This window comes from Nannobrachium achirus, assembly GCF_963921795.1.
Source record: "Nannobrachium achirus genome assembly, chromosome: 20".
NCBI classification, from domain to species: domain Eukaryota; kingdom Metazoa; phylum Chordata; class Actinopteri; order Myctophiformes; family Myctophidae; genus Nannobrachium; species Nannobrachium achirus.
Window position 1 is genome coordinate 26,156,054 of NC_137827.1, and position 27,470 is coordinate 26,183,523.

Genomic DNA, 27,470 nt, shown 5'->3' on the forward strand with positions numbered 1-27,470 from the left:
TCTCTTCATCTGTCTGTCATACTGTCATTCAGATATCTCTGTAATGGGCAACGACTTAACGCTATCAGTAATGTGTGTATTACCACATACCAGTCAATCAAAGGTTGTGATAGGAAATGTGTTTTTTGAGTCAAGAGGAAGAGGACACGAAATTGACACTTGAAACATTCATTTGTAAAAGAAACTGAAAAGTGACATTACAGTGCTACTTCCTGTCAAAAACCTAACACATTTAAAATTGCAGAATGAGACTTTGTGCATTGCAGAGAAACATGAATGACAGCAATCTGACAGAAAGACAGAGAGAGAGAGAGGGGTAGACAATGAGAGAGATGGCCAGACAGAAGACAATAGAGATGATGTACAACTGGTAATCACATGCCACAGTACTGCCCCCCCCCCCCCCCCCCATACACAATTACTATTTTGAAGTTAAATCTGTAATCCATACATTGAATTTGTCACTACCTACCAGTAGTTAAAGTTTTTTTGTTTAGTTTTTTTCCATTTGTCTTTCATGCAATAACTCTTGACTCTTGTCAGCTCGTAGTGCTCCTACCCAGCCACAGGATCTAGATGCCTCGGTACAGGGTCAGGTAGAACACCTCCAATGACTGAAGTTATCTATACAGATTGGTTAATGTTTTATTCACTAAAAAGTTATGGATAGCAGCTTTAAGTTATGCACATAAAAGGGAGTCACCTTGAACGATATACACCGATATGCTATTGTGTGTCAAAACAAGCCAGCTACAATCTACAACCTCCCCTTCATGCAGCCAACAGACTACGAAAGCCAAAGCAAGACAAAATTAGCTACTGTACAACAGGTCAGTTTGCGCTGCATAATCCACCGTAAGCATGGATATAGGAGGGAGTGAGCAAGCGACTCAGCAAGGGAGGTGACAAGGTGTTTCTGAGCATGTACTGTATGTATATCATGACCAGGTTAGGAGTCAGGCTGCTTTAGGAGGGAGGTAAAAAAAAAAAAAAAAAAAGCCTGTGCATGTGACACATTGGTTAACATTGTCTCCATTAAATTTCAGACCGTGTGACTATATTACATATCGCACAATGCAACTTTAAACATAGCATTTACAGTACCTCATCAGTAAAAAAGGAGAAAATGCTGCATTTGGGTCAGTGGGGTCAAGGCAAAAATAATACCAGTGATATTTGGGTTTCCCCAAGTAAAAAATAAATAAAACAGCTGTACTGTATATCATGCAAAAATGGTTTATTCGTTGCTGTGAAATGGAGAATGGTGTAAAAACAAAACAAACAAGACAGAGTGTAATTATGGCATGGCTTCCCTGTACAATCCGTGGAAATCAAGTTTCTACAGTATGTGTGCAGTTTGAGAACTAAGCACCAATCAGGTTCTAAAGTGCTAATTGAGCTTCGTGTGCTCATGTTGATCAAGTGCTACAGAGCTTGGTCTGTAGTGGTTTACTCAATGCACATAGCAGCGTCAGCTTAACTGTGATTCACTGTGATTGGATGCGGGGACAGAAATAGATACAATGAGATAGACAGGGATACAGACAACCCAGTTCAAGAGGGCTGGCGCCTTCAGCATCACGCCATAAAAACAATGTAAGTTTAAGTGAGTTGTGGTCATCCCCAGCACTCATTCCCTAAATACAAAAGAAAATGTGGAAAAGTTGCTTTTAGTAGGTCAGGACACGATGGTTATTCAACAGATGAAAATACATTAGACAATATTGCCAGCTATTGAAAAAAGTTGACATTGCTACGGTCATTACCAATATATAATGACCAAAGTCAACAGCTTATACATTCAATTCATGTTTTGGACACAAAAGTTAAGAATAGCATTAAAAACAACACATAGCATTTCTACCTTTGTAAATAATAATTACCTCATTGTGAGGAAATCTGAAATCTTTGCCGCGGCCCAAGGGTTTACAGCAAAATGTTTCTAACCTTCAATACACAGTATATGACGCAAACATTATAGCTTCCACTTAAATACAACACAAGTTCACCTCATGCATTAAAAGCCATAGAGCTCTGTCTAACACAGTGGTTCTCAACCTTTTCAGGCCGTGAGCCCCAAAATGATCATATTTGAACTGGGGACCCCCACTCTGATAAGCACTTGGAATGTAGGAGTTGAGGCAACCGAGGCAACTATTTCGGTTCGGTACCACAGATAAATATTGTAAAAAAATAAAATAAAAACAGATTTAGAAGCTACAGCGCCTTGTAAAGTGAAGTCTTGTGAGATTGTAGATCAGCTATTTTTACTTTTTTTTTTTTGTCTCTTTCTTATATTATTTGACAATTTGGCCAATGTTTGACCAGTTTTAGTTTGTTGATTACTTTTGATGCAGTACTGGTCTTTTTCTTTTCTTATTGATGCATTTAAAAGTCCTTAAATTGTCAAATCTGGGGACCTCCCCCCCAAAAAAGAAATTATGGGGGGTCCCGACCCACAGGGTGAGAACCACTGGTCTAACAAGACACAACCAATACAATGAACAGTTAACCTCAATCACTTTTAACATTGTCACCTTGATGATTGCCATGCCAGTCTGCTATCACACTGTGAGTCATCTATTGACAGTAAAGCCTGATTCCTACGGTGTCAGGTCACATAAATTAGGCTAGGCTTAACAGTGCACGTTGTCTTCAGTGTGTTGTGATGTGGTGCGCTGTCAGTAGGTGGTCAGGTGGACTGGCGCAGAAGGTGGTGTTAAAGAACAGTTACTTCGAAGCAGTCATTATCTGACCTTAAAAGGCAACTTGCTCTGTACTCAGTCGGTGATCGCCACATCTAAAGAGGATATGAGAAGATAGCAAGACATGATGAGATGAAACCTGAAGGTAATTGGAATTACAAATTTCAAATAACTAGTAGTATGCAAACTATGCATAGTGAAAGTAAAAGCATGAAACAAATCAAACAAAAAACTTGGAACCTAAAGCAACAGTGAAATACTAGTACCTAGATACTGAAAGTAACTTTTTAAACAAAGGTCAATCCACTTTTATGTTTGTATTGTTTTTGAATATCAATGGGAAAGTATTACACTGCATGATTCAGGATGACTCTTCCTTTCTAACCTGATTTGAAAATGTATTTGCCTATAATAACATGACCAGAACAGGAATGCCATTGCAGTTTGTCACGGATAAATAATTGCAACGGCGCCTCTGCAATTTTGCACTGTTTAAATTGCAGAGGCGTTCAAGCGTTATATCATTAAAGGTGTCCACGTTCCCCACTGGTCCTCACCTCATTGTGTGGTATGCACTGGTGGAAGTCAACCATTTCAGAGACTAGCTTTTCGGATCTTGTTGTGTAGAGGTGCCTGGGGATCTGTGGAAAAGAGATGAAGACAGCCACAACTTTACATTCAATTTAATCTCTTATATATATTATATATATATATATATATATATATATATATATATATATAATTCACTAAAATACAACCAAAAGCAAAAGGGCAAGCAAAGGGAGAAGCAAGCAAACACACATTTGTCCGTGGGCACAATGCATCCAATAGTTGAAGAAATGTAAACGTTATAGACAACTACTGCACAGTTCTTTATGAAACCCATACATTCCTGCTGTGGAATGGAATAATCTTCATAAGAATGAACCAAGCTTACTTTAAAGGCCTCAGGTCTGTCTGTCTGTCTGTCTGTTACACATGCCTACACCCTACTGTACATGTACTGTAGGTCGGACAGGGCTGAAACTTCCATTAATTCCAACGTGCTGTGGTCCAGGGAAGTCACAGGCAACTTCCAAATCTTTTATAAGCCTAATTTAATATTTGATTCATCTTTACAAATAAAAATGTACAAACGTATTCAGTGGAGAGGCTTTGCTCAAATATGTATAAGTACTAATGTCATAGACCGGCCTTCAAGTTTACTTTTGAGCATATTTCACCTATAAAATAACCCGGCAAATAATGCTGGTTACCCTTCTACTGCCACTGCCAGTATCCAAATTATGTCTCAAGACTGTCCTTCTCTAAAAGCAGCACCATTCTACCATTGTGAGCTTGTAGATCGGCTATTTTCAAACGGCCAAAACATATAGGGCTGAAGTGGCTAATGTATGTTTAGTCAGAAAAGTCTAAATCTAAGAAGTAACATCTAAAGTTGTCAAATAAATGTACTTAGTTACTTTACACCACTGATATCAAGCCAACTCTAAACGATGTCTAATATTCTGACATTCAAAAGAAATATAGTTTACTGCAAGATGTCAATATTTGTATTAGCATTGTATTGCATTGTATTAGTTTGGAAGTGAAAACTTGGCTGCAAGGGAACTGAAATGACAATTTGATGTGCGTTAGAGGATTAGTTGAGTGAATATTTATGGTTAGTAACACTATATTTTAAGCCATACTGTGTCGTACAGTACAGATTACCTCAATACTTAGATGTATATTTTCAATTGAGGCAAAAGTCTCAGAGTGTGGTGATTGACATTGTAATGTGGACGTTTGAGCCACGACCCCATCATCGTTCTCAAAAACTGGGTTCACTCTCAATGTATTCTCAAAGGCATATGGAGCAGGGGGTTGCCTATAATGTAAAGATGGTTGAACTGTAAATATGCAGGATTGTGAAACAATTATAACATCAAGTGCAAACAATAATTTAGTGAGAACAATCACTTGCAACTTCTCATTCCTATTTTGGGCCTATCCTTATAGGCAATCATGTTGACACATTTTCGAAATCTTTAAAAAATAGCACACGGTTGACGCATGTTCAGATTTTGTCCCGACACTATATAATACCACTTGTGAGTGTGAATCTGTTGCTTGAGTAGATCAGCTTTTATGCGCTATTTTTTAAATGCACCTTCATATGAAAAAGTATAAAATAGGGTTTAAGTGGTTAAAATGCCTCACTTACACCAATGTCACACCCTTTTTGGTCCGTATGCACTTCTTGTTTATGTATACCAAAATGCCAATCATGGCACAAACAAGGCAGAGGCTTCCCACGAGGCTAGTTCCAACAACAGTAGAATCGGGGGGAATTGACACCAGCTCATTGCAGCGTTCTCCATGGTAGTGCCAGTTTTTACCCACGGGGCACCTAAAAAGAATCCACAACATAAAAAAAATCAGGTTAGAAAGGAAGGGTCACCCTGAATAATGCAACGTAATACTGTCTCATTAATATTCAAAAACAATACAAACATAAACTGTGGTTGACCATTATTTAAAAAGTAACTTTCAGCCTGTCCCTGCCTATACAAACACATTTGGAAATCAAGGTGCGCTGCATGGTACAGGGGCTGCACCGCGACTCAACGTGTCATGTATGCCTTGATGTGTTACAAATGTTTGTATATGTATGATTTGAATACATGGCTGCTGTGTCGTATAAGACAAATTTCAGTGTGAACTGACAATAAAGTACTATATCATATCATATCATATCAGGTGGGGTGGAAGGTGCGTGCGTCCTTGCGTACGTGCGTCCAGAGCTAATCTCACAAACCACTCAAACAATCAACACCAAATTTCATGTGACCGTCAGGTCACAGTTAGTATCAAAACGTCCACCTCATGTCAGTGAGTGAGTCACACTCATGTCCGACCGCGAGTCACGCTAATACACAATATTTTGTTACCTATCGACTTCAGTTCCTCCCTCCCATTCAATCCATGAAGGCAGGTCACAAAAGATTGTAAGTAACACATTTGGTGTACATGGGTCTGTGGTGCGTCACTGATTGGCTGTGGCTTTCACAGGCTTTAACACACTGTTTAACCAAATGCTGCTCAGTCAGCTGCTTTACAGCGTGACCTGACAGTCGCTTCTTGGCCTTAGGGTGTCTTACTTGTATACTGGAAGACAAGGGGCTGTGATCAGGCTGAAACCTTGCACAAATTCAGAGCCATAGCCCATACAGTACAGTATGTCATATACAGTATACGTCAGACGACTGACGGTATAGATGACTAACGTCACAGCAGGTTAACCTGCTTTTTCATCGTGTTTTATCTCCCCTAAAAACACAATGAAGAACAATGCAGTTCGTTGTTTATTCTCTGCGTTAGTTAACTTGTCGGTTGTCAGGTACCTGCAAGTGGCACCATGGCCGGGGATGATCTCGCAGAGCCCTCCATTGTAGCAATAGTTAGGCTCCAGGGTGCAGGTGCTCTGACAAGGCTGTCCGTGCACCGTTCTGTAACCAATGTCACACAGACACTCTGCCTCTCCCGTCCAGCTGTTGACCACACACCGCGAGAACTCATTGCAGGCCAGGAACTTACATGGGTCCGCCAGTTCAGCTAAACACCAGAAGAGGGTAGTAGGAAAGACGGGACAACAGAGAAGGGTAGGGACAACAGGGAAGGGTGGGGGACAGAGGGGACAACAGAGAAGGGCGGGGACAGAGGGGACAACAGAGGACAAGAGAGGTGAAACAACCAGGAGAGAATAACTCATTAACATGAATGAAATGCAGGCCACCTGTGCTTCACAATGCACATTCAGAGGAGAAATTAAAGGTCAGTTTGATTGATGTGATCGAATAAAGTGTGGTTAATAATGAGGGCATTCTCTTACATATGAACAAACAGTCTTGCTGTACCTGGTTCTACATCCAGGGAACGACTATCAATCTCTATGTCTAGCCGTTTGGACGCAGCATTGCAGAAGTCTTCGAGCACACAGTGCACGGCCTGGGTGACGTTGTTCGGCACCAGCTGGTCCAGCCTCATTCTGCTGTTTACTACAACACTGCCATTCCTGAAGTTGAGGATTTCCAGCTGCTTAAAACCCGTCAAGTTAGTCTCTAGATATGGCAGGAGCTGGGGAGAAAGGATGAGAAGGCAAATTTACTAGTCAGCACTATGACTATTGCTATGCATTTTACCCACTTTACCCACCTCTAGACGTAGAAACCTGACACAAGTTGTCTCTGTACTCTGCTATAAGCTTAAAAAGTGTTGCGCTTGTAGTTCTGCTATTCCCAGAGGGGGGGAAAAAGATAGTTACAATGTATTTTGTATTGTTTGTACTGTAGCCTATAATGGCATTTCCTATGACAAATACAATATACAATCAGTTTTCTGTGTTCTCATAAAAAGACTACAACAAATCAGTTTCTCACAAAAAAACAAACACACAAAAAACACCAAGAAATTGATTTGCAGAAATTAAGTGGGGTTAGGATTTTCAAGGGAGGCTATTTCCAAATGGTGATGGTCCCATCCTATGGGGTTGAATAATTAATCACTCTTGATCCTAGGAGGAAAAAGATTGGATTCTTTTTCACACTTCAAAGATCTTCTTGACAAACACCATGGCTGTCCTCCTGAGAACAAGAGTACAGCAGAACCAAGAAAAGACTACAGGAAATAGGTTTACATCCACAGTGAAAGAGGGCAGACATCGTCACTGGAAAAGCATGCCATGTTTTAAATTGTAAATGCAATGAATAATACAAATGTGTGAGCATGAAACCATACATTAAATGCACTAAGGGCTAAGTTTTAAGTATTGAATACAGGAATTGGTGACACTAGTCATGAAAGAGAGTCAAACAGAGAATATGTTATCAAAAAGAACTAGATCAAACGGTTGGAAATGGCCTACATGACACCAGCTGTCTCGAATTGAAGGAACCAGCTCAACATCACGCATGCCGTTTTATCCCCTAGTGTTCTAACTGCATAGGAAGGCCTCCGAGTAAATTAGGCAGTATTATGTATTCAGTTAAGTATGATGCTGTACTTCCCAGATACACTGCTCACACCACTTTTACGCAGTCACAAGTCAATACTGTACCAGTGCCATACATGTGTCACATTTAAGTAAGATAAACACCACTGACTTTCAGGTTAGCTTTTAATAAGGCATTTGGACTGATGCTGAGCTGGTACAACAAGAGACCTTCATCATTGTATATCGATCGTATCTGTTATGCGTGTTCCACCTGCAGATGAGTTTGGCTACCGAAGGTCAGCATCAAACCACTAGAGTGTGAGAGTTGGAGATTACTATGCCTTCGCTATACTGTTCTGTGCCTGGCTGTAGAGCAGGAGATAAGAGGCCTTAAGGAATAAGGAGCTCTTAGGGTTACTCCACTTATCACTAGCAGGCAGGTCAGGGCCAGTGTACGCGCTATGGTTAATTGTCTCTGAAAGTGGGAATGAGAGAGAGAGAGAATCTAACATAGAACAGCAAATAGCTCATGACATATAGAACCTCTGGACAAGATTTGTTTCTGGGCCATCCATTTGTCTCAATGCACTATGCTGACTCAAGTCACATGTGACGTTACTGTAAGTTAGCTTTACTTTTATTGCCTTGTGCAAGGTCAAGCAAGATGCATGCCTTTCAGGACAAGACTGAATGCAGGGTTTTTGTGGGCCAAGGAACAACATCTTGCCACTGAAGCCAAGAACTTCATATCAATATTCTACTCCAACTCCACTAGCCTGAAGTAGCTAAATAGTTTGAGCCAAAGTTTAGCTTTATATCGTTTAGAGTGCTGCAATTTCTACATGATCTACATTTCGATTGTGCAGAATCTTCTCAGGCTGTTTTGTAAGGACAGTCACATTTCTATATGGATCACAATTTCCTGCTATTTGGACATTACTTTTTTCTCCCATATAACAGTATACTGCATTACATTTTGTTGTTGAAAATAGCGTCTCTGTAGCTGTGCAACACAGTTGGATCCATACCGGCGGTCAAAGACAAACTAGCTCATGCTTACCCATACAGTAAGTTACACATGTATCTACTGGTTGTTGTTGGAGAACGTCCAGTCAAACATATTTTCCATATTATAAACATATTTAACAGTAACACCAACCAGTAGGTACAGGGGTAAAGGAGGACAGTGATACATGGAAAGTAGGGGAGTTGTGAGCTGCTGTAGACTTGTTTATCCAATTAAACCCCAGCATCCATATTGTGGGGAAAGCTTTTGCCAGCTTTCGACAAGCTCACAACAAAAGCTTTCGCCACAATAACAGAAAACAGAAAGGTCACTAGCATAGAGCCCTGAAAGACAACGCACAACCATGTGGGGTTTAAGTGGTTATTTTACAATATCACACATGGGTTCCGCATTCAACCAGAGTATTTTCCTTTAAATGGGCTGAATATTGGCAATCACAATCAATTGAAGTTTATTTTCAGTTGTTGTAAGTTGTCATTGATTATACTATTTGGTCATTTCATAGATGCCTATACTATGTATCAAATGTTAGAACCCTATATTCTTAGCCCATTTAAAAGAAGATATTTCATCAATATTCTCCATAGATAGGTTATGGAGAGTATACACTGAGTACTTACCAGTGCAAACTTCAGACCACATTAGTTTTGCCAGAAATAATGATATGTCTCTAAAAACATTGATTAAAGAGAATTTTTGGGTAATCATTTAAGATTGGACATACAGTATCATTGAATTACTGTATCAACTGTTTTGATTTAAGTGTAATGCAAAAATGCATCCATATGATTTTCTCTTAAAAAAAAGATTGTATAAGGCATTAAATCCTTATGTCCTTATCCAAGACGGATAGAAATTTAAGTGTAACATAAATTAATGCACATGGCATTTCTCCAGCTCCAGGGGAGGATATTGCTGGCTCTGACTCACAATGCAAAATCATTATTTATAGCCTAGTTTAAATGCAACTGATAATCATTTGATCATTGATCATTTGATAAACGCCAATTCCACATCAATGGTACTATGAAGTACCATACCGTATCAGATACAGTATGATGTGATTATTATTGATACTAGAAGCGCGGGCGGCCCAGCGTCTAGTCGGCGACCTGGCCAACTCGGAACAATGTAAATAGGGAATGAATGCCCCGCCCTTTAATGCAAACCCCATTATACCTGTTTTCATAGGACCCGTTTTGACCATCTGTCTGCCTGTGTCCATTTATGCCCATATATGGAGATATCTGTATCTGTCTGTCTGTCTGTCGGCGTCCATTTTATGTCCATATATGGAGATCACTGCAGTTATAGTTCTGGGTCCATTTTATGCCCGGTTCGGGAAAACCGCGCGTCGGGTCGGGTCGAGACCCGGCACTGCACTCCGTGCCGCGGCGGGGAACGCGCGTGCCGAATCTGAAGCCGGTGGGACGAACGGTTCTCGAGATACGCGGATTACATACACGCAGACAGACAGACACGCAGAGACTTCTCGCATTTATAGATAGATGATGTGATTCTCAAAATAAATGTACTTTTATGCACTCAACTCTACTCCCATACACAAGATGACATAAATAAAGAAATATTGAACCTTGAAACTTCAGTTGCTCAAAACCAGCCTCCTACAGTAGCTAACACATCCCCTGTGCTCTGCTGGAGCTGGCAGCCGACATGCGCCCTGGCATGTCAACAAGCAGGCAATCCAATTTGTATTGATATGCGTCAGTTCAAGGCAGAGGTCTTTACATAACACTGAGCACAAGGCTCTTCTATGAGGTGTGAGACTAACCTTCCGTCAACCCCTGGGTAGAGTATTAAGAGCTAAATGGGGATGTCAACAGAGGCTTCTTTCTTAAAAATATATCAAACGGTGAGTGTTTAAATAAATTCTCTTCTCACCACCCTAATGCAACCAATCCAAAGGAGTCTTGTGCTATTTGTGACAGCAGCTATTGAAGAAATGCACCTGATTGTTTACCTTTAATGTGTAAATTGAGCACAGATACACAGCTACAAATAGTACTCTATAATTAACTGTATACTCTAAACCTCAGATCCCCCACTTGCTTTCTTAGAAAGAAAAGCCTGGAGATTGTTCAAGTTGAAAGCGGATAGAAAGGGTGGAGCTGTTCCATATTGGGGGAGGTGTTCGTACAGGTGCACACATCAGACCTCAATTTGAAGTAGAGCAATATTTTACTTTGAGGGATGGCCATGCGAGACTAAGGCAGTAAGGCACCATGGTAGCAGGCTATATGACAACCCAATACTAGCCTACTGAAACTTAAACATGCAAATCATAAAACTCACAAATAATTGACAGATGTTGAGCAGAATGTGTCTGGTAACCAAATAATAGGCTACTTAAAGCCCCTTGCCCGTGTCAGAAAGCTTTGATTACAGCACACTGACTAAAACAGAACCAGGTCTCATATACTGTAACTTTGGAGCTGCCTTCATATGCTTTATAATTGCTTTGCACAAAGCAATGGGATTTTTGAGAGAAAATGCAAAAGGTTGGGCATTTCCTTTTTTCAGTAACAACCCTTATTATTGCTCAAAAACTATTCATTACTTAAATACATTCACCCATCCATCCATGTTTTCATTCATTCTTTCACCTATCAATGTATAAATACTGAAATATCCAGTATAAAATGTAGTCGATATCATCATACTGTTATATAGGCCTACACATCTTAAAGAGGTGGTGCCATAGTTTTGTACTCTTGACTCTGAAAGCCTGAGTCAAAAGGCCCAATCGAAATACCGGTACACTGCTTTAGTGTATTTATCATACAACAGCTGTGGGCGTGGCTAACATTAGGTGGGTGGTGCTGCTAAGGTGAAAACCAGGTATACTAATGAACAGGTGGGTGTGGCCGCATAATTTAACACCTGTACACTCTTTCTTTTTTTTGGGAAAGAAATCGAACTCCTATAGACTCATAATAACTGATGATAACGTTTTGGGGCAAAAAATCACGTCACCCCGTCTTTAAGCAGAATACAAGAATACATTTTAATGTGTTTTGTTCATTATCAGTGTCCTTACAATATGTCATATACTTATGTATAAAACTAATAAAAATATTTTAAACATGAATAAAGTGCAGCAAAGAATTTCACCCTATCTCACGTAAAAGTGCCAACTAAACTGTACATTGTATTGCATTCTAAGGTTTTAATTTACAGCCCAATTACATAGACTGTATAATAATTTATTTATATATATATAATTTTTTAAGTACAGTACAGTTAAGTTATTTTAATAAGTTACCGTAAAATGGAGAAAACATTAAGCTAAATGCTTCCCTCATCACCCAGCCTGTCTGAATATTTTACAAAGGAATGGCAACATTATGTTTGACTTATTCTACTGTATTTGAACTATTAACAAAAATAATAAGGGTAATAATAATAATAATAATAATAATGTACACATTCTGCCAGACACAAAAGTTGTAATATTAGGCTATTAATATGGTAGAAACAGAAATTAAATTAGAAGATTTAAGGCGGCATTAGAAAAACAACACAGAATCACTCAAGGCAATATAAGATCACAAAGATCTTCAAAGATTGAACTGCAAAGAATTCAAGCAACTGCGAACAGAATATTTACGTGCAATGTTATGTCTAAAGTAAAGCCAAAGACTGGAGACAACACCTTAGGCAATGTTAGAAGTGCTGTGTTTAAGAAGATGTGTTAGATACTGCATAGAGAAAGGTTAGGTTAGAAGTAGATAGGTCATGCTCTCTCTGAGGCATGGGAGAAAAATACCGGTATGGAGGCTAAGGTCCTCTGTTTCTTAGGCCCAGATTTAATGGAAGCTCCGGGGTTTGGCGAGTCACTGGACCCAGAGTGCTGTGTCTAAGTGAACAAAATAAATCCTCTTGAGTATCTGCATACTGTACCCGGACTATAGGTCAATGCCATATCATATTCAAGTAGCATTAATCAGCATGACAGATTGAGGAATCATACATGTTACATAATTTGTTATTATTTTAACGGCCATGAAGGGAGAAAAACAAGCGGCAGAAGATAAGGCTGTATAGTGTGTAGTATATAGAGCATACCAAGACTAATAAAGTGTAATCTTGGAGCCGTTGGCAGTTGCCCTTACTGTCGTCACGTCATTTCAAACAAAAGTTAAATGTTATACATATTGCAGCAATATGACATATTTAATGCTTCAAAACATTTGCATGGGCCTACAAAAGTAAGTATGAGAATAAGGTGTGCAGAAGTATGACATCAAGTGCAAAAGCTTGTTTACCTACCAGCTCAAGAAAGGTATTCTCCAATGATTTGTACTCAGGGGAGTTCTTGTTGAACAGGTCCTCGGAAAACAGCATGTTAGTGACCCTCAAACTAAAGAACACAACTAGTTCTTTGTTGTTATCTGCTGTCATCATCAGTGGGGTGCTCATTTGCCTCTTAGCCGGGCCCGCGGTCGATTCGTATGGCTGCTCCTCAGACACTGAGGGCAAGCCACTGCCACTGCTACCCACCTCCAGGGGCTCTGTCACTTCCTCCGTCCGGCTCTCTGTTTGTCCTAAGTTCTCCTGTACGTCTGGGTACTCAACACGGATGTCCTCTGATGCCGTTGACATTCCGCTGTGCATAGGTTCGTCTCCTCTCTCAGCGGATAACCCACTCTCTGTGGGTGTTGTTAATACAGTATCCTCTATTTCTGCCACTACTTCCACTTCTGGCTCCAATATTGCTGGTTCAATGCCTGTATGGATTGTATCCTCTTCAGAGGAAGGTGTATAGAAGGGGACCACTGCCTCTGGGTCTGTAGACTCTGACGGGGCGGGGTTAGCATCCGGTGTAACAGTGGTCATAGGTTCCAAGTCTGGAGATAACGGGAGACTTTCCTCATTCTGTGGCTCTTCCGGCGCCGCCTCAACTGGTGTGCATTATGATAAGGGAACACATGCCAAAAAAGAAGACAATTTATGTCAGGAAAGCTGAATTGATTTTCAACCTGAATCCTATTGTATTGTGACTGTTGTCAGAACTAAGGACAAGAAATATGTCATAGGCACCTCTCAATGAATGTGTGTTTTGAGAGGGTGCTCTCGACAGAAATAACAGAACATAATGAAAATGCCAGGTTTCCACGTCCTCCACAGAATAAAAGGAATCAGGTTGAAAACGGCAAAGTGGTCCTTTAAGTGATAATGATAATAAACTAAATAAAGACATATAACATTACATAAAAACACGCGCGTGTGCGCGTACGTCTCTCACACACACACACACACACACACACACACACACACACACACACACACACACACACACACACACACACACACACACACACACACACACACACACACACACACACACACAGTCTTCCTGCAAAGGCATAGGCATCTTACTGCTATATCCATTTTAAAACATATTTGTCTATGATGAAAGCAATAGTGGACATAGTGGGTTGATTCTCAGGTCTATGATGTACATTGTGCAGTATGCTAGAGGAGGCTTACCGTTTGACACCTCTTCTTCGGGTCTAGGCACGTCCCCCTCCTCTTTCTCTGCAATCGTCTCAGTGGGTGGCGTAACATCTATGGCCCCTTCAATATTAACCTCCACAGGCTGCTCTATTGCTGCCATTGACGGTGTCTCCTCACTGACTCCAGCGGTTGCTTCTGGGAGGTTGTTAGGGATGAACGGCACAAAGGTTTGTGTTTCTGGTGTGTCTGTAAATGCCTCCATTGATTTCTCTGTAAGGGACACGGTGGGGAAGAGGCCATGACTCGGAGCACTGTCTCCAACTGTCGGTGGTGGTGAGGCACTGTCCTGAGATGCCACAGTCTCAAGGGGATTCAGGCTTTCGTCGACTCTGTAAGTTGTTGTTTCTGAAATGACAGGGATACTATATCAAATCAGTTCAGATGAAGGGCTACACTGAAGGAAAAAATAATAATTTCTTTGGAATTGTTATTAACCTTTAAGTTTGGTTTGCTGTGAAATCTTAAATTATACCCTGATCTACTTTATATCATGATATTATATTTACCATCCCCAAAGCTGAGAGTTTGAATGTCCAGTGGCAATGATGTCTCCAGACCTAAGGCTTCAGCAATGAGCTTCAGTTTAGATGCACTGACATCGTCGCCTGGCTCCTCCATGTCTCCATCAAAGACAGCAGCATAACGCACGGCCATGTCCTCTGATCTGATCAACACGTCACAAAGTAATCATGTACATCATGTCATCAATCTCATCATGGATAGTATGTGAGAAAGTCATCATGTCCAGCTTATAGATATTAGTTTTTAGTGTGTTGATGTCCCCTGTTCTCACTTGATACTTACCGAAATCCCAGAACACGAATTTCTTTAAATCCCAGAACTTTTTCCAAAATATGAAACATCTGCAAAAGAAGAAGAAAAAACAAAAATTAACTGGAAGCAGTGCTCTTCGAGCACAGGTCTCTGCCAGGTCAGGTTATTGTGGCCTACTGGTTGCGCTATAATAGGCCAATGTGAAAAGGGTGCCATGTCTTCTTGGGCCTTCGGATGCGGCATGCATGATTTGAGGCATTTTGTTCCAAAAATGTGTTTTGCAAAAGTCAACCTGCTGGTAGCCCTATAACAGGCCAATATGAAAAGGGTCGCATTTGTTGCTTTGACCTAGAGTCAAAAGTTTTTTCTTGGCCTCTAGGGATTGCGCATACGGTACATACAGTTTTACACTGATCAGTGGAATTATAGGTAAAAACAAGAATCTGTTACAGCGCCACCATGAGGTTTATTTGAACATTTTGAAGTGTAATTTCTTCCTCCGCCTAGTGGGAATGTGTGTGTTTTTCAAAACTGACCAATCCTGTAAACTTTGGAAGACAATCTTTGCCAATCAGGATGGAAAACTGTCTTGTCTACCAATATGTGTGATTTGGACAAAATCTGTCAGTACTTAAAAAATAATAATAATAATAAAAATAATAAAAAAATAACCAGGTGTGTAAGATGGTGTGTAAGATGCATGTGAAATTATTTTTTATTGCATGAGTTATGCATGCCCCACAATGAGAGTGTGTAAATTGCCTGTGTAAATCATACTGTACATGAGGTTTAGCTTTCCATGTGCACCAGTTTGCTCTTGGATTGTTTTGACCTTTCATAAGCTCCTCCACAATCAATGCCATTGAGATGTCAGCAGCCCTAAAGGCGACTATAATGTCAAAGAGGAATTTCAGTCACATTTGTGGGATTGACAGAGGCACCCTGTTGTGTTTGAAATCCCTGCAATGGAACCGATTAGCTCAATCAGTAATGCTCCTATTTACCCTTGTGTGATTATAATTACTTTGTATGACATTTGACATCCCACAATGACCTACACTTCTCATTTGGAGGACCAACAACAATCAAAGGCTAAGTAGGCCTACATACTTATATGTTATGTAATGCCTTGGTAAAGAGATGATTAACACACTATTCCAACAATTTCAGTTCAGTTTCATCCTACAGTTTGACCCTTATGCAAGAGACAAGGATGTGCTGTGTCAACATACATTAATTATGTAGCAGAAATTAAGTCATGCTGACATAGGGCACTTACACTAATGGCCACATAGGGCAACATACCATCAAGGGAATCTCTCCAGATTTAGAATTGGGCATTGAGCTATATTTTCATCCATGCCTTACCCCTTATCCGTAAACTGCTTTGCCTTTTTATACTATATTTGAAAAACATTTTAAAATACTTCAAATAGCTGATACATGAGTTTGTAATGAGCTTGTACATTAGCTATTTGAAATATTTAAAAATGGTTTTCAAAATAGAAAAAAAAGGCAAAGAAGTTTAGGGATAAGGGGTAAGACATGGACGAAAATAGGGGGAAACCTTTCTTAAAAAAACAAACTAACAAAAAAAAACGCCGTAAAGCCCCTATTTTTTTTTATTTTTTTTTTTGTAATTCATCAAACTTATTTTTAAATGCTTAGGCATAATTTGTGCTGGAGCATGAGTTCCTGACCAGTGACTGACATCAACAGTTTTTTCGAGCATCATTTTGTGGCACACCAGAGGAGATGTCGACCATTATGGTTGCAAAGTCTCCCTTTCAATTTCAAAACAAAATTCTTCTAGCATGTCTTTCCCCCTCACAAGCTGCATGGGAAAGGACTCATTGTTATACTCTGCAGTCTGCACTGCAGCAATTGCCTACAAACCTTAAGAGGATTACTCTATTGTTACATTTAAGCCCTCCAGAGCTGTCTGAATAGCTGCTGCACCTAATTAAAATCATCACATAAGTTGCAGCAGGTTCCATTATACCCATAGTATGTATTTTTTGTTATATTAGTAAGAATGTATTTATTATTAATTAATTTATAAATTGTATTAATTGTCTCCACCAGCCGAAAGGCATGGGGAGACCATGTCTTCGCCCCTGTCCGACCGTCCGTGCGTGTATCCGTCCGTGTGTCAGTGCATGCGTGCGTCCGTCCTTCTGTTACCAGCTAATCTCTGGTGCCGTTGCCTTGGTCTCGGCCAAACTGTGCACACACACCCTGGATGCCAATTCAGAACCTCCGCCACCTTCACATGGGTCTGTTCTAGTGCAGGCCCATTTTTGCTCACACAAATCGGTAGACAGTATCTCTACAGTCATGTGATCAACATGGATTGGTCCAATTTTCCATATTCCATCCTGATTGGCTAAGATTGGCTTCCAAAGTTTGCAGGATTGGTCCGTTTAGAATAAAATGCCTGAAATCATGAAGGCAGTGTGCGATTTTGGGAGCAGCTTGTGATTACAGAGAAATTCTGCACGCACATTGCCACTAGGTCAAGGAACAAATGCCACAATTTTCACATTGGCCTGTTATAGCGCCACCAGCAGGTTGACTTTTGCCAAACTCATTTTTGGAACAAAATGCCTCAAATCATGCATGCAGTGTCACATTGCCGTTAAAGGCCGAAGAATACATGGCACCCTTCTCACATTGGCCTACTATAGCGCCACCAGGAGGCCACAATAACATACCTGACCTGGTGGAGACCTGTGCCCGGAAGAGCACTGCTTCTAGTTCCCTCTGCTAACCCTCCCTCCCCCAATTTAAACCGACTGACATAAAAGGACCACAATGAAAATAAGCTCTCAACGTTTATCGTGTTTAATCTTTCTGACAGATATGTACTGTATAAATACATTTTTGTCAAAAAATATCAATTGATTAAAAAAAAAGGTTTTCTGATTCTCTATTATTAATCTATAGAGGCTAATGCACTAAAATGTAATTTTTGTTGAGTGACACAGTTGTGTGATGAAGTAATGGCAGACATGCTTTAAGATGCCCTATTATTAATAAGCTCTAACCTGTTCCTTCAGGTGTTCTATGATGCCATGGTACCGTGGATCCTCTGGGTCACTGAGCAGCTCACTGTACTCTGGGTCCAGCACAGGGACACTGAACTCAACAATGTGTTCATACTCTCCTGGTAGCATGTTTTGGACCTCACTCTGGTTAGACAAAACAACAAGGTAAACGGTGGGTTAAACCGAAAATGACCCCTGGTGTGGTTTGACCACTTGAACCCTAGTATCCCTATTCTGGGTGGAACATTCATTGTGAGCTGGAAGATTGGCTACAGTATATCCGGAGAAGAGATGTGGTATAGAGGGAAAAGACTAAACGGTGTAAGTATTAGTGTATGAAGTATAGAGGGTTTAATTGGTTAAATCCTTAAAAAAAATCTTCTACCTGACTCCATTCTCCATGTATAAATAGTGCATTAGTGGTCACAGCTCCTTTAAGTCCCCCCCTTCTATCCCTATATAACTATCCTGCCACACCTCCACCTTCTGTATTTCCAAACTGAATGAGAAAAAGGAGTTCTTGCTGCGTTAAAACCACTGACTTGGAGACATGTGTGTTTGTGTGTTTTAACAGAATTAAAAGGAGGTTGTCTCTAAAGCGCAATGCAGAGATAATAGCTACACCGGCTACATACTATAGCCATCATTGAGTCTTCCTGCTCAACACAAAAATGTCCTTTTACCAACTTACCTCCACTTCTTCTGTTGGAAGTAGAATCAATGGGGGAGTCCAGGTACCTGAAACAAAACAGCAATGCTTTCGGCATTCAGTTCATTTGGTAAACTTGTTCAATTAACAGCCTTGATACACATTTGATTTATCGTGTTAACTCGTTCGTTTGATTTTATTCAAGAAGAGCATTGATGCACAGAGGTATGGCAACTTACACTCTCTTCCTGGATCAGGTGTTGCTACGCCCCCTCTGAAAAGGAATTGAATGTGTCATTAATCAATATCCCACAATAGCAGGAATATCATATGATACTGAATTCTCAGTGTGATACAACCCTGAGTGAAGAAACTAACTATTATTCTTTTTTTATTCTTTTTGAAAAAGGATTACAAAAAAGTTATGTAATCATAACAAGCACTTACTGCATAAGGACTGCTGCTGTTGTTGTTGTAATCAACCACATAATCTGATATTCTCTACTTGGGGGTGATATTGGCATTTTAGCATGTCTACGACATTGATTTAAGAGTTCAGGTCCAGTGCTCACATTGGATAGGTTAATATTGAAGTGTAACACTGCTACCATGACTCACACACGGTTCTTGAAAACTAGCTGTATAAAGGGCAGTCAATATCCCTCTGGCTCCATGGGTTTTACCCCAGTGATGATGAACTAAATAAACTGTTATATCAGCAGCATTTGTAAAACCCACAGCCAAAGCAGATGGATAGATGTTTGAAATGTACAGTATCTATTACTGGAGCTGTGCAAAAATACTGTGCATATGTATTCAGTTCTAATAATAATAACTATCTATCCATAGTTTGTACGTACCCTTCACTTTCGCCCAGCTCAGCTACTCTCTGGAAGTCAAGAAAAGGACAATCACATATCTCACAGTAGGTTTTTGGAACTGTGACACAAAACTTTTATCACGCAAGTATCTCCTCTGAGAGTTATGTGAAATTCTTTATTTTGTTTCCAACGCAGAGTGATCAGTTCTGTACTGTGATGGTCATAAAGGAGAATAAATAGGCCTAACTGTCTGGTAATCCTAAACCATTGTACAGAGGTCTTTGAAAACAGGTGCTGTGGGGCATTGTTCTTACTCTTGGAAATGTTACAATCATGAAATTAATTATTCACGTGAACCCTATACAGTATACTTTTCTGGCATTCTGCAGGGCTCTATATTTGGTCTGCTCTTTTCCACAATCTGGAAGTTTGTAGACCAGATATCTTTAGAAAAGATACTTGAAAACCAACTCTAACAAACGACCTGAGAGTCATACTGTAACTGTACTAGGACCGTTTTTTCAGTGTACTTTGCCAAAGATATCCTCTGTAGCATAGAGCATTGGTTCTCAAAGTGGGGTCCGGGGACCCCCAGGGGTCCTTGAGGGAGTTCCAGGGGGTCTGATATGAGGGTCCCTGGCATCTCTTTTCAAAAGGGGGTCCGCGGGCTAATAAGTGTCAATTTGGGGGTCCTCAACATGAAAAAGTTTGAGAACCACTGGCATAGAGTGTTTAAACCAGACTATAGTCACTGAATCGACTGTGCAATGCGGTTGATGTACAGTACTGTAGGCTACTCACTCTGGCAACAAGGTCAAGGTGTTCTTGTGAGCTGCTGAAGTTTCGAGCCAGGTCATCCATGCAGAGGTTCTCATGCTGGCAGGTGTGAACCCAGGCCTGGTACTCCTCTGAGTTAGGGACCCTGTCAAAGAAGATGCGGAACGCCTCCCAGATCGCCTCCTGACAAACTGAACAGAATAAACAAGGTAATTGCATGAACGGTGGCGGCCTGATTTCGAATTGGTGTAGAGCAGGGGTAGGCAACTTTGATGATAGAGAGGACCACTATATTTCCACACTCTCTCCAGCAACAACGTTGTTAAATGGTCATCATAATAAACATGGAAAGGCTATCATCCTGTGTGTGTGTGTGTGTGTGTGTGTGTGTGTGTGTGTGTGTGTGTGTGTGTGTGTGTGTGTGTGTGTGTGTGTGTGTGTGTGTGTGTGTGTGTGTGTGTGTGTGTGTGTGTGTGAGAGAGAGAGAGAGAGAGAGTGTGTGTGTGTGTGTGTGTGTGCACTCACGCACATATGTTTGTGTGTTCTATTGGTTTCCTATTTCGATTAAGCCACCTCAGTCCATTGCTTTAAAAATGCAATCCTATGCGGAATTTAATTATAACCTGATAGATTTGCAGGCTGAAACACCAGCAAAGTCAATGAGAATCCACTTATATGTACATCTTGAGTCATTTTATTACGCTTGAAAATCATTTATATTGAAAACATTAAAGTCTGACTCTGCACCACTTTGTCTGATATCTTGATTGCGCCATGGGTCTAATTTTAGCAGTTATGTAATAACTACATAATTCATATGTATCAGCTTCACTTGACTGCAGCAGGGGATGTGAAACATGTATTATTGACCAACTGTAACACATAGAGTGACATATTAGACCATGAAGGTTTGAAAACAATGAAAGGGTGGGCTGCTCTCTACATCGCATTGCATTATACTGCGTTTTATCAACTTAAACAGGGGCGTCAATTGGGTATGGCAGGTGTATGCAGCTGCCATACCCTGGGTCCAGGGGGGAATATAAAAGTTACTTTTAAATATAAATCCATGAATGTCTCTTTGTCTATCTGTGCTGGTTATTATGTTGTTAAATTAGAGTAAAATAACTACAAATGCAAAATTGAACAAAATGGTCACTTTAACGTAGGCTATTATAATTATATTCTCCACACTTGTATTCTCCCCATCTTGACAAAATGGTATATTCCCAGGTTCTACAGTTCAGCTGCACAGGTGCAATGCATTATTGTTAATTGTGGCACGTTTACTAACATGCCAAGTATAACTGCACTTGAACAACCGTTCCAGGCTGCCATATCCAGCCCAAGAAACCGTAGAATGGGGAAAAAATAAAATGTACTTCTTAAAATAAATGTATCATGCCTGTTGCTAAGGTATGGCAACATGACTGGTGTCTTGCACGTGCGAAAGACACCAGTCATGTTGCCATACCTTAGCTTTTTCTGAACTGACGCCACTGAACTTAAACCCCGATATCAACTGCAAAGTTCAAAGTTGACTATGACAAAACAAACATTGCTTATAACCACTTAGGTCCTACTCTTGTCATAAGAGCAATAGCTAAAATAGCAGCTCTACAAGCTCACAGCACATCGCATTGTGGTGGTTTGTGAGCTAGATCAACTATTTTCATAATTTATTATTATTCTTTTACATTTTTAAAACGTCTGAATATTATTGCCTATAATGGCATGCTCAAAATAGGGTATGGCAGGTTGAATAGAAACACTAGACAAATAGAAAGAAACACTTTCCACAAGAAACTATTTCACTCGGTCCAAGGCTATTAACGATTTATGAAAGAGGAGATGATAATGTAAACTCTAAATGTTGAACTGTGAAAGCATCAAAGCAAGGTCTTATCCTTACTGGACCCCAGAGCTGCGTGGTGTTTGAGGAAGGGCTTCTCATATATATCATTGGGCATAGCTCACCAGTCTGACATTGGCTTTCTAATTCAAGGCATTATGTTAATCAAACAAGGTTGTTTTTGTTTTGAGAATACTCAGAATACTTAATTCCATTTTAATTGACAGAACCTGCATTCATTCTGTACCTCAGAACCCTTCAAAGTATACGGATAATCACCTGCCTTGTTTCCCTTATTTCCCCTTACCTCTGAGTTTGTAGTAGGCCTGATGGCTAGTGATGACTCCTTTCATTGTTTCTTGGGGACATATTTTCACTCCAGTAGTAAAGAGTGTTGACCTCTTCGTCCGATGTCTATCCTCTGCTGTTTTGATGCTGGGGACGTGTTTGTTTGGTCTGGATGCTTCCAGGAAGTGTCTGTATTTAACATTTTTGAGTCCTGATAATCCTTGGGTCTGAGGATCTGCAAGAGAAACAAGAGAAGTTACAGTAAGCCTGGTGTATACCTTACAACAGCATCATGGACCGAAAACATCACATTTTTTTCCACAAGTTTTCCAACAAGTTTACTGGGAAAATGTGTGCTTCACAACCTTCACTTCCTCTGACTACACAGCTGATTCAATTCACTTAAGCACCAAATAATCACAATGCAGAGATTCAGGTGGCACAGCAGCACAACAACCAATCATATGAAACATCTAAGAGGACAGGAAGTGATGCCCACCTTTCATGCAAAGGCTCATGGGACATATAGGAAACTTGTGGATCGATCTGCTATTTCTATTTTTGAAAAATAAACAATTAAGTGAAATATTTAGATTTTCTTTTGTGCCTAAAACAAGCATGCAAATGTGGTTAAAATGTTGTGCTTGAAATCTGTCAGCCACTCAAGTTGAGAGTGGCAGCTATATGCCTAATGTGGTGTAGTTCAGATGCTTATATATTTCTTGCATTCGGAAATAGCCCTGAGAGCGTTGTGCAATATGCAATCAACTCTTGTGATGATGTTAAATTGTTATTATTTACTGCAGGTACTGATTTAGAGTTGCACTCTATTAGTTATATCCTGTATATTCATAAGACAAGATGCTGACAACTAATTAATGCCCATGCAGGAGCATTTACATTTCCGCATCCTTTCAAGGGCATTATCTAATGGCTTGTAAATCCAGACCAGGCCTTGATCATCTGGCGTTTCATTGACACTGTGTACAACTACAACAGCACTCAGATTGGGATTCAGAAGATTTATGCCCTGTCTCTTTTGGAGGCACACACTTGGGACTCCATAAGGAGCACAGAAGAAAAAGAAGATCATTATGATGATCATCATTATGACCTTATCATTATGATGAATTACCTAACAATAATTTGGAAACATTGGAAGCTGACATCTGGGGGCATTGGGACAATCAACCATCATTCAACACTCTCAGAAATTGCTGTCAAGCCAAGGTAACCCTGAGCCTTAACATTATTGCTGTGCGACCAACTCAGCTCTTGTTTTCTTTTTTTACAAGTTTTTTTCCCCCCGTTTTTTGACCGGACAACAAACTTTGAGCTGTTTGTGCCAGGATGTACTGTAGGCCAGACGCTGCTGCACTTCAGTTTACTTAAGCCTGGACACTTTTTAAAGCGTTTCCCCCCCAAAAAAAATTACCGGACAAAGACAGATGTTGGAGCTATAGCTCCTGTTCCAGGAGCACCACTCAAAAGAAAAACTTGCAGAACTGACCTGAGCAAGCTGTAGCTGGAGTGAACCATTTAAGCCCTATTTTCAATAAATGTATTGAAAAGAAAAAAGATGTTTGAAAATATTTGATCTACAAGCTCACAACACGTCACATCGCGACACATGTGCTGTTTTTTGTATGTGCTGCTGACTATGATCATGATTCAAAAGCGCCAACCTACATTTCCATTCCAGCAATGGGAATGAAACCTATGAGCTCAAGACTGAGACCAGGCAAAGCTGCAGTCGTGTCAGGACAGTTTGAGGCCTCACAAAGAGGTAGCGCCGTTGCATTACTCAAGTCAAATAGGCCAGCTAACACAGTCAAGTCCATTCACCACACTGAATGAGGTTATTATTGAGGGGTGGGGTGAGGGGGGACAATTCATTTTGATGCCAGGTGGCAAACCTCTGAACCCTTGTTAAGACAATAAGCCTAGAGATGTCTGAGCTTCAAAACAAAGACCTGTGTTTTAATCAGACCCAGCGACCAAACAACATTGATTGATTAGCAGGAAAATCAAGTAAACAGTTTGATATAAGTGACATGCACACTGTTGTTGACAGTGGGATGAAGCTTGTTGCCTGACAGAGAGTGCATTTTCATCGAGATAAACACAGATGACAGCAGCAGCACACACATGCTGTAAATTGTACATACTGTACTGCAAATACACACATGCATGCACTCACTCGCGCACACAGACAGACAGACAGACAGACAGACAGACAGACAGACAGACAGACAGACAGACAGGCTAGTGACTACCTACTGTACATGAACATACTAAAGAAAGATGCTATAGTGCAGAAAGCACAAAGGAGCTAGCCAGATGTATGGGGAACCGAAATGACTGGAGACGCCGATGGAGGACTCGTCTGAGGAAGATGTAGGGAGAGACTGACTGACTGATTGATTGATTGATTGATTTTGACCCATTGTGAATAATATTGTTTTAGCTTTATAATATATTTACAGACAGTCTGTCATGGTACAGACCATGGCAGACACTGACCTCCAAACTTGAAATCTTGCTGAATGGTTTGTGTTTTGCTCAATGTTTATTGTGTTTTTCTCAATTCAAATACAAATGTTAAATGAGAAACGGGAAGCCTGTTTACGTGTATACAGACCGGGCCTAAAATAGATGATGGAATGCTCGAATGGGCCTTAATGCCCAACAAAACAGTAAGGGCCTCACAGCAGAATTACAAGCCAGAAAAGATTAGCGTCTCGCTACATTGGGAACAGAATAGCTTTTGTTTTGTTCCGTGTAATGAACTCACTCACGCACATCATACTGAACGGCACAACCACTGCTAATGCCTATGAGCACTAATTACACTGTCTATTTCAGTGGGTTTTTAATTGCAGAACATTGTCCCGTTTTATTTTATTTTGTGACTATTCATAATCTTATAAATGCTGCTGAAATGGAAAGCAAAGATCCAGATTCAGCAGGTAGGATGAGCTAGCATTTTCTTGTCTGCTTGAAACAGAAGAGTAAATCCTGCTATCCTTGAGCTTACACCTACGCAAGTGGTTCGTGACGTGTTTACAACTCATTAAAACTTATGAAAACCTATTTTGGGCACACATGCACCCCCAAATCTGTCCAGAGCAACTAAAGCTTCTCATTTGTCGCAGTGTACTTTACATTTAGCAGGCCTGTCTATGTCTGTGTATGTGTGGACCGTGGATGCACCTAAATTATATACAGTACTGGTGCACCTATACTGTATGATAAAGTTAGGCACACTGGTAGAACCAACTAAAAAAGTTAGTTTGCGAGACAGTAATGATGATCTACTTTAATGTACAAGACAGTCAGTTGCACAACTCTCCTGTTGAAAGAAAAATATAAATTATAATTATGTCAAGATCATTCTCAAGTGGTTCAGGACTGGTTTAAAACTCATTAGCAAGACAACTTTTCAGACTGAAGTTGTTTCAATAGAACTTTTTGTATTCTATGCACTTATCCTTCCACAGCAACTATCCGTTGGGTGAGAAACAAACCTCTCTCCTGTCAGAAAACAAGAGCAATAGGCATAAAGCATCTCAAAACAGGTGAACAGCAGTCATTAGTACAGCCCCCTGTAGTGAGGTAGCAAAGGTAAGCAAGTCCTTACCTTTGATTTGAAAAGCTTGGAGGGTAAACAGCAATGCAAGGAATAGTCCGGATTTCAATAGCATGATTATGCCGTTGTCCAGCCCAAGGTATTCATTTGTGTAGGTAGTGTAAAAACAATAATAAAGTCCAGAATATGTTTATCTAGAGTCCATTATTAAGGTGTCCAAAGGACTCCTTCAGGTCACAATTTGTCATGCATCCAAAACGAGGTTGTCAGTTCCAATCCAGTCTGTGCAACAGCTCAGATCTTCATTGACAGATTGATTTACTTTGATCCCTGGTGTTTGATCCCAGTAGACAGCATTGACGCCCGCATGGATGGATCAATAGAGGGATGGAAAGGCCGAGCAAGTGTGTTGGGAGGTGTGGATGGAATTTTTAGTAGCCACACTCCCTTCACTGCATGCCAGTGTGACAACAGTGACGAGGTTAAAAAAGCAGGTTCTGTTTTTGAGTATAATCCCTTTACCTTCGTCTTGCTCTTTGTAATCCCTGCTGGGCCACGTGGCAGCTATAGCCTCATCCTGTTAGCTGCCTTCTGGACCCTCATCTGTCAGCCTGAACCAACTTGTGAGAACTCCCCTGTCACCTGTAACTGGCTTACTGATACCCTCAGTCTCTATGTCTTTCCTGTCTGCCTCAGTATAGGAACTGACCTGTCTCTGCCTTTGTTTTCTCTCTACCTCTCTCCCCCTCTCCCTCTCTCTCTCTCTCCCCCCCTCTCTCTCTCTCCCCCTCTCTGTCTCTCTCTCTCTCTCTCTCTCTCTCTCTTTCTCCCTCTCTCCCCCTCTCCCTCTCTCTCTCTGTTCACAAGTTCCCTCCAACCATCCTAGTCCTTCCTCTCCCTGGACATTGACAGTCCAGGGAGAGGGGACTAGTAATCTGTGCTCCCAGTGTTCACTGCTCTTGCTGCCAATTGAGGTTGCTGTCTTGAACTGTCCAGCTGCCAGATAAACAATGCCCTTTATTCATGAACTCTGGTTGTTTTCTGGGGCTGAGCTTTTGAGCCCTCTTTCTGTGGAAAGGGACAAAGTGGAAGGCCATCCACACGTTTCCCAACAAGCTTACTGGGGAAAAGGTGTGTGTTCATGTGGGCATCTCTTCCTCCACACAGCTGATTCAAATTACTTAACTAGTAAGACGCCTCAGGGCGACATGCGACCTTGCCCTAAAGGGCGAGGTTGCGCCAATTCTTGGCCATCTGGCCAGTGATGTATATCTGACCAGTTACCCATATATGGAGACCCATTAGTACATCCCTTTTATGATTGTCCATACATGGAGATCACTTTCTGAACCAGCCGCACAGATATGGGCTGTCTTCCTCCATATATGGGCATTCCCATATGAAGTCCTTTTAGATATGGGCTTAATA

The 27,470-nt window shown here is 40.7% G+C and overlaps 2 protein-coding genes across 2 annotated transcripts in view; both read right to left on the minus strand.

Annotated features, from left to right (window-relative positions):
• The window catches only part of LOC308306307 (sorting nexin-14-like), a 450,899-nt gene that overhangs the window by 331,412 nt on the left and 92,017 nt on the right, over nucleotides 1–27,470 (minus strand). The gene's annotated exons all lie outside the window — the stretch shown is intronic.
• impg1b (interphotoreceptor matrix proteoglycan 1b) lies at nucleotides 2,720–26,157 on the minus strand (the record flags this gene model as incomplete). The annotated part of the gene is made up of 17 exons (XM_080750246.1): nucleotides 2,720–2,800; nucleotides 3,263–3,346; nucleotides 4,419–4,575; nucleotides 4,912–5,097; nucleotides 6,092–6,302; nucleotides 6,605–6,824; nucleotides 12,495–12,584; nucleotides 12,998–13,629; nucleotides 14,219–14,590; nucleotides 14,752–14,909; nucleotides 15,050–15,108; nucleotides 18,067–18,210; nucleotides 18,750–18,804; nucleotides 19,576–19,604; nucleotides 20,338–20,504; nucleotides 22,473–22,688; nucleotides 26,094–26,157. 17 exons carry the CDS (start codon nucleotides 26,155–26,157, stop codon nucleotides 2,720–2,722), a joined length of 2,925 nt encoding a protein of 974 aa, XP_080606372.1.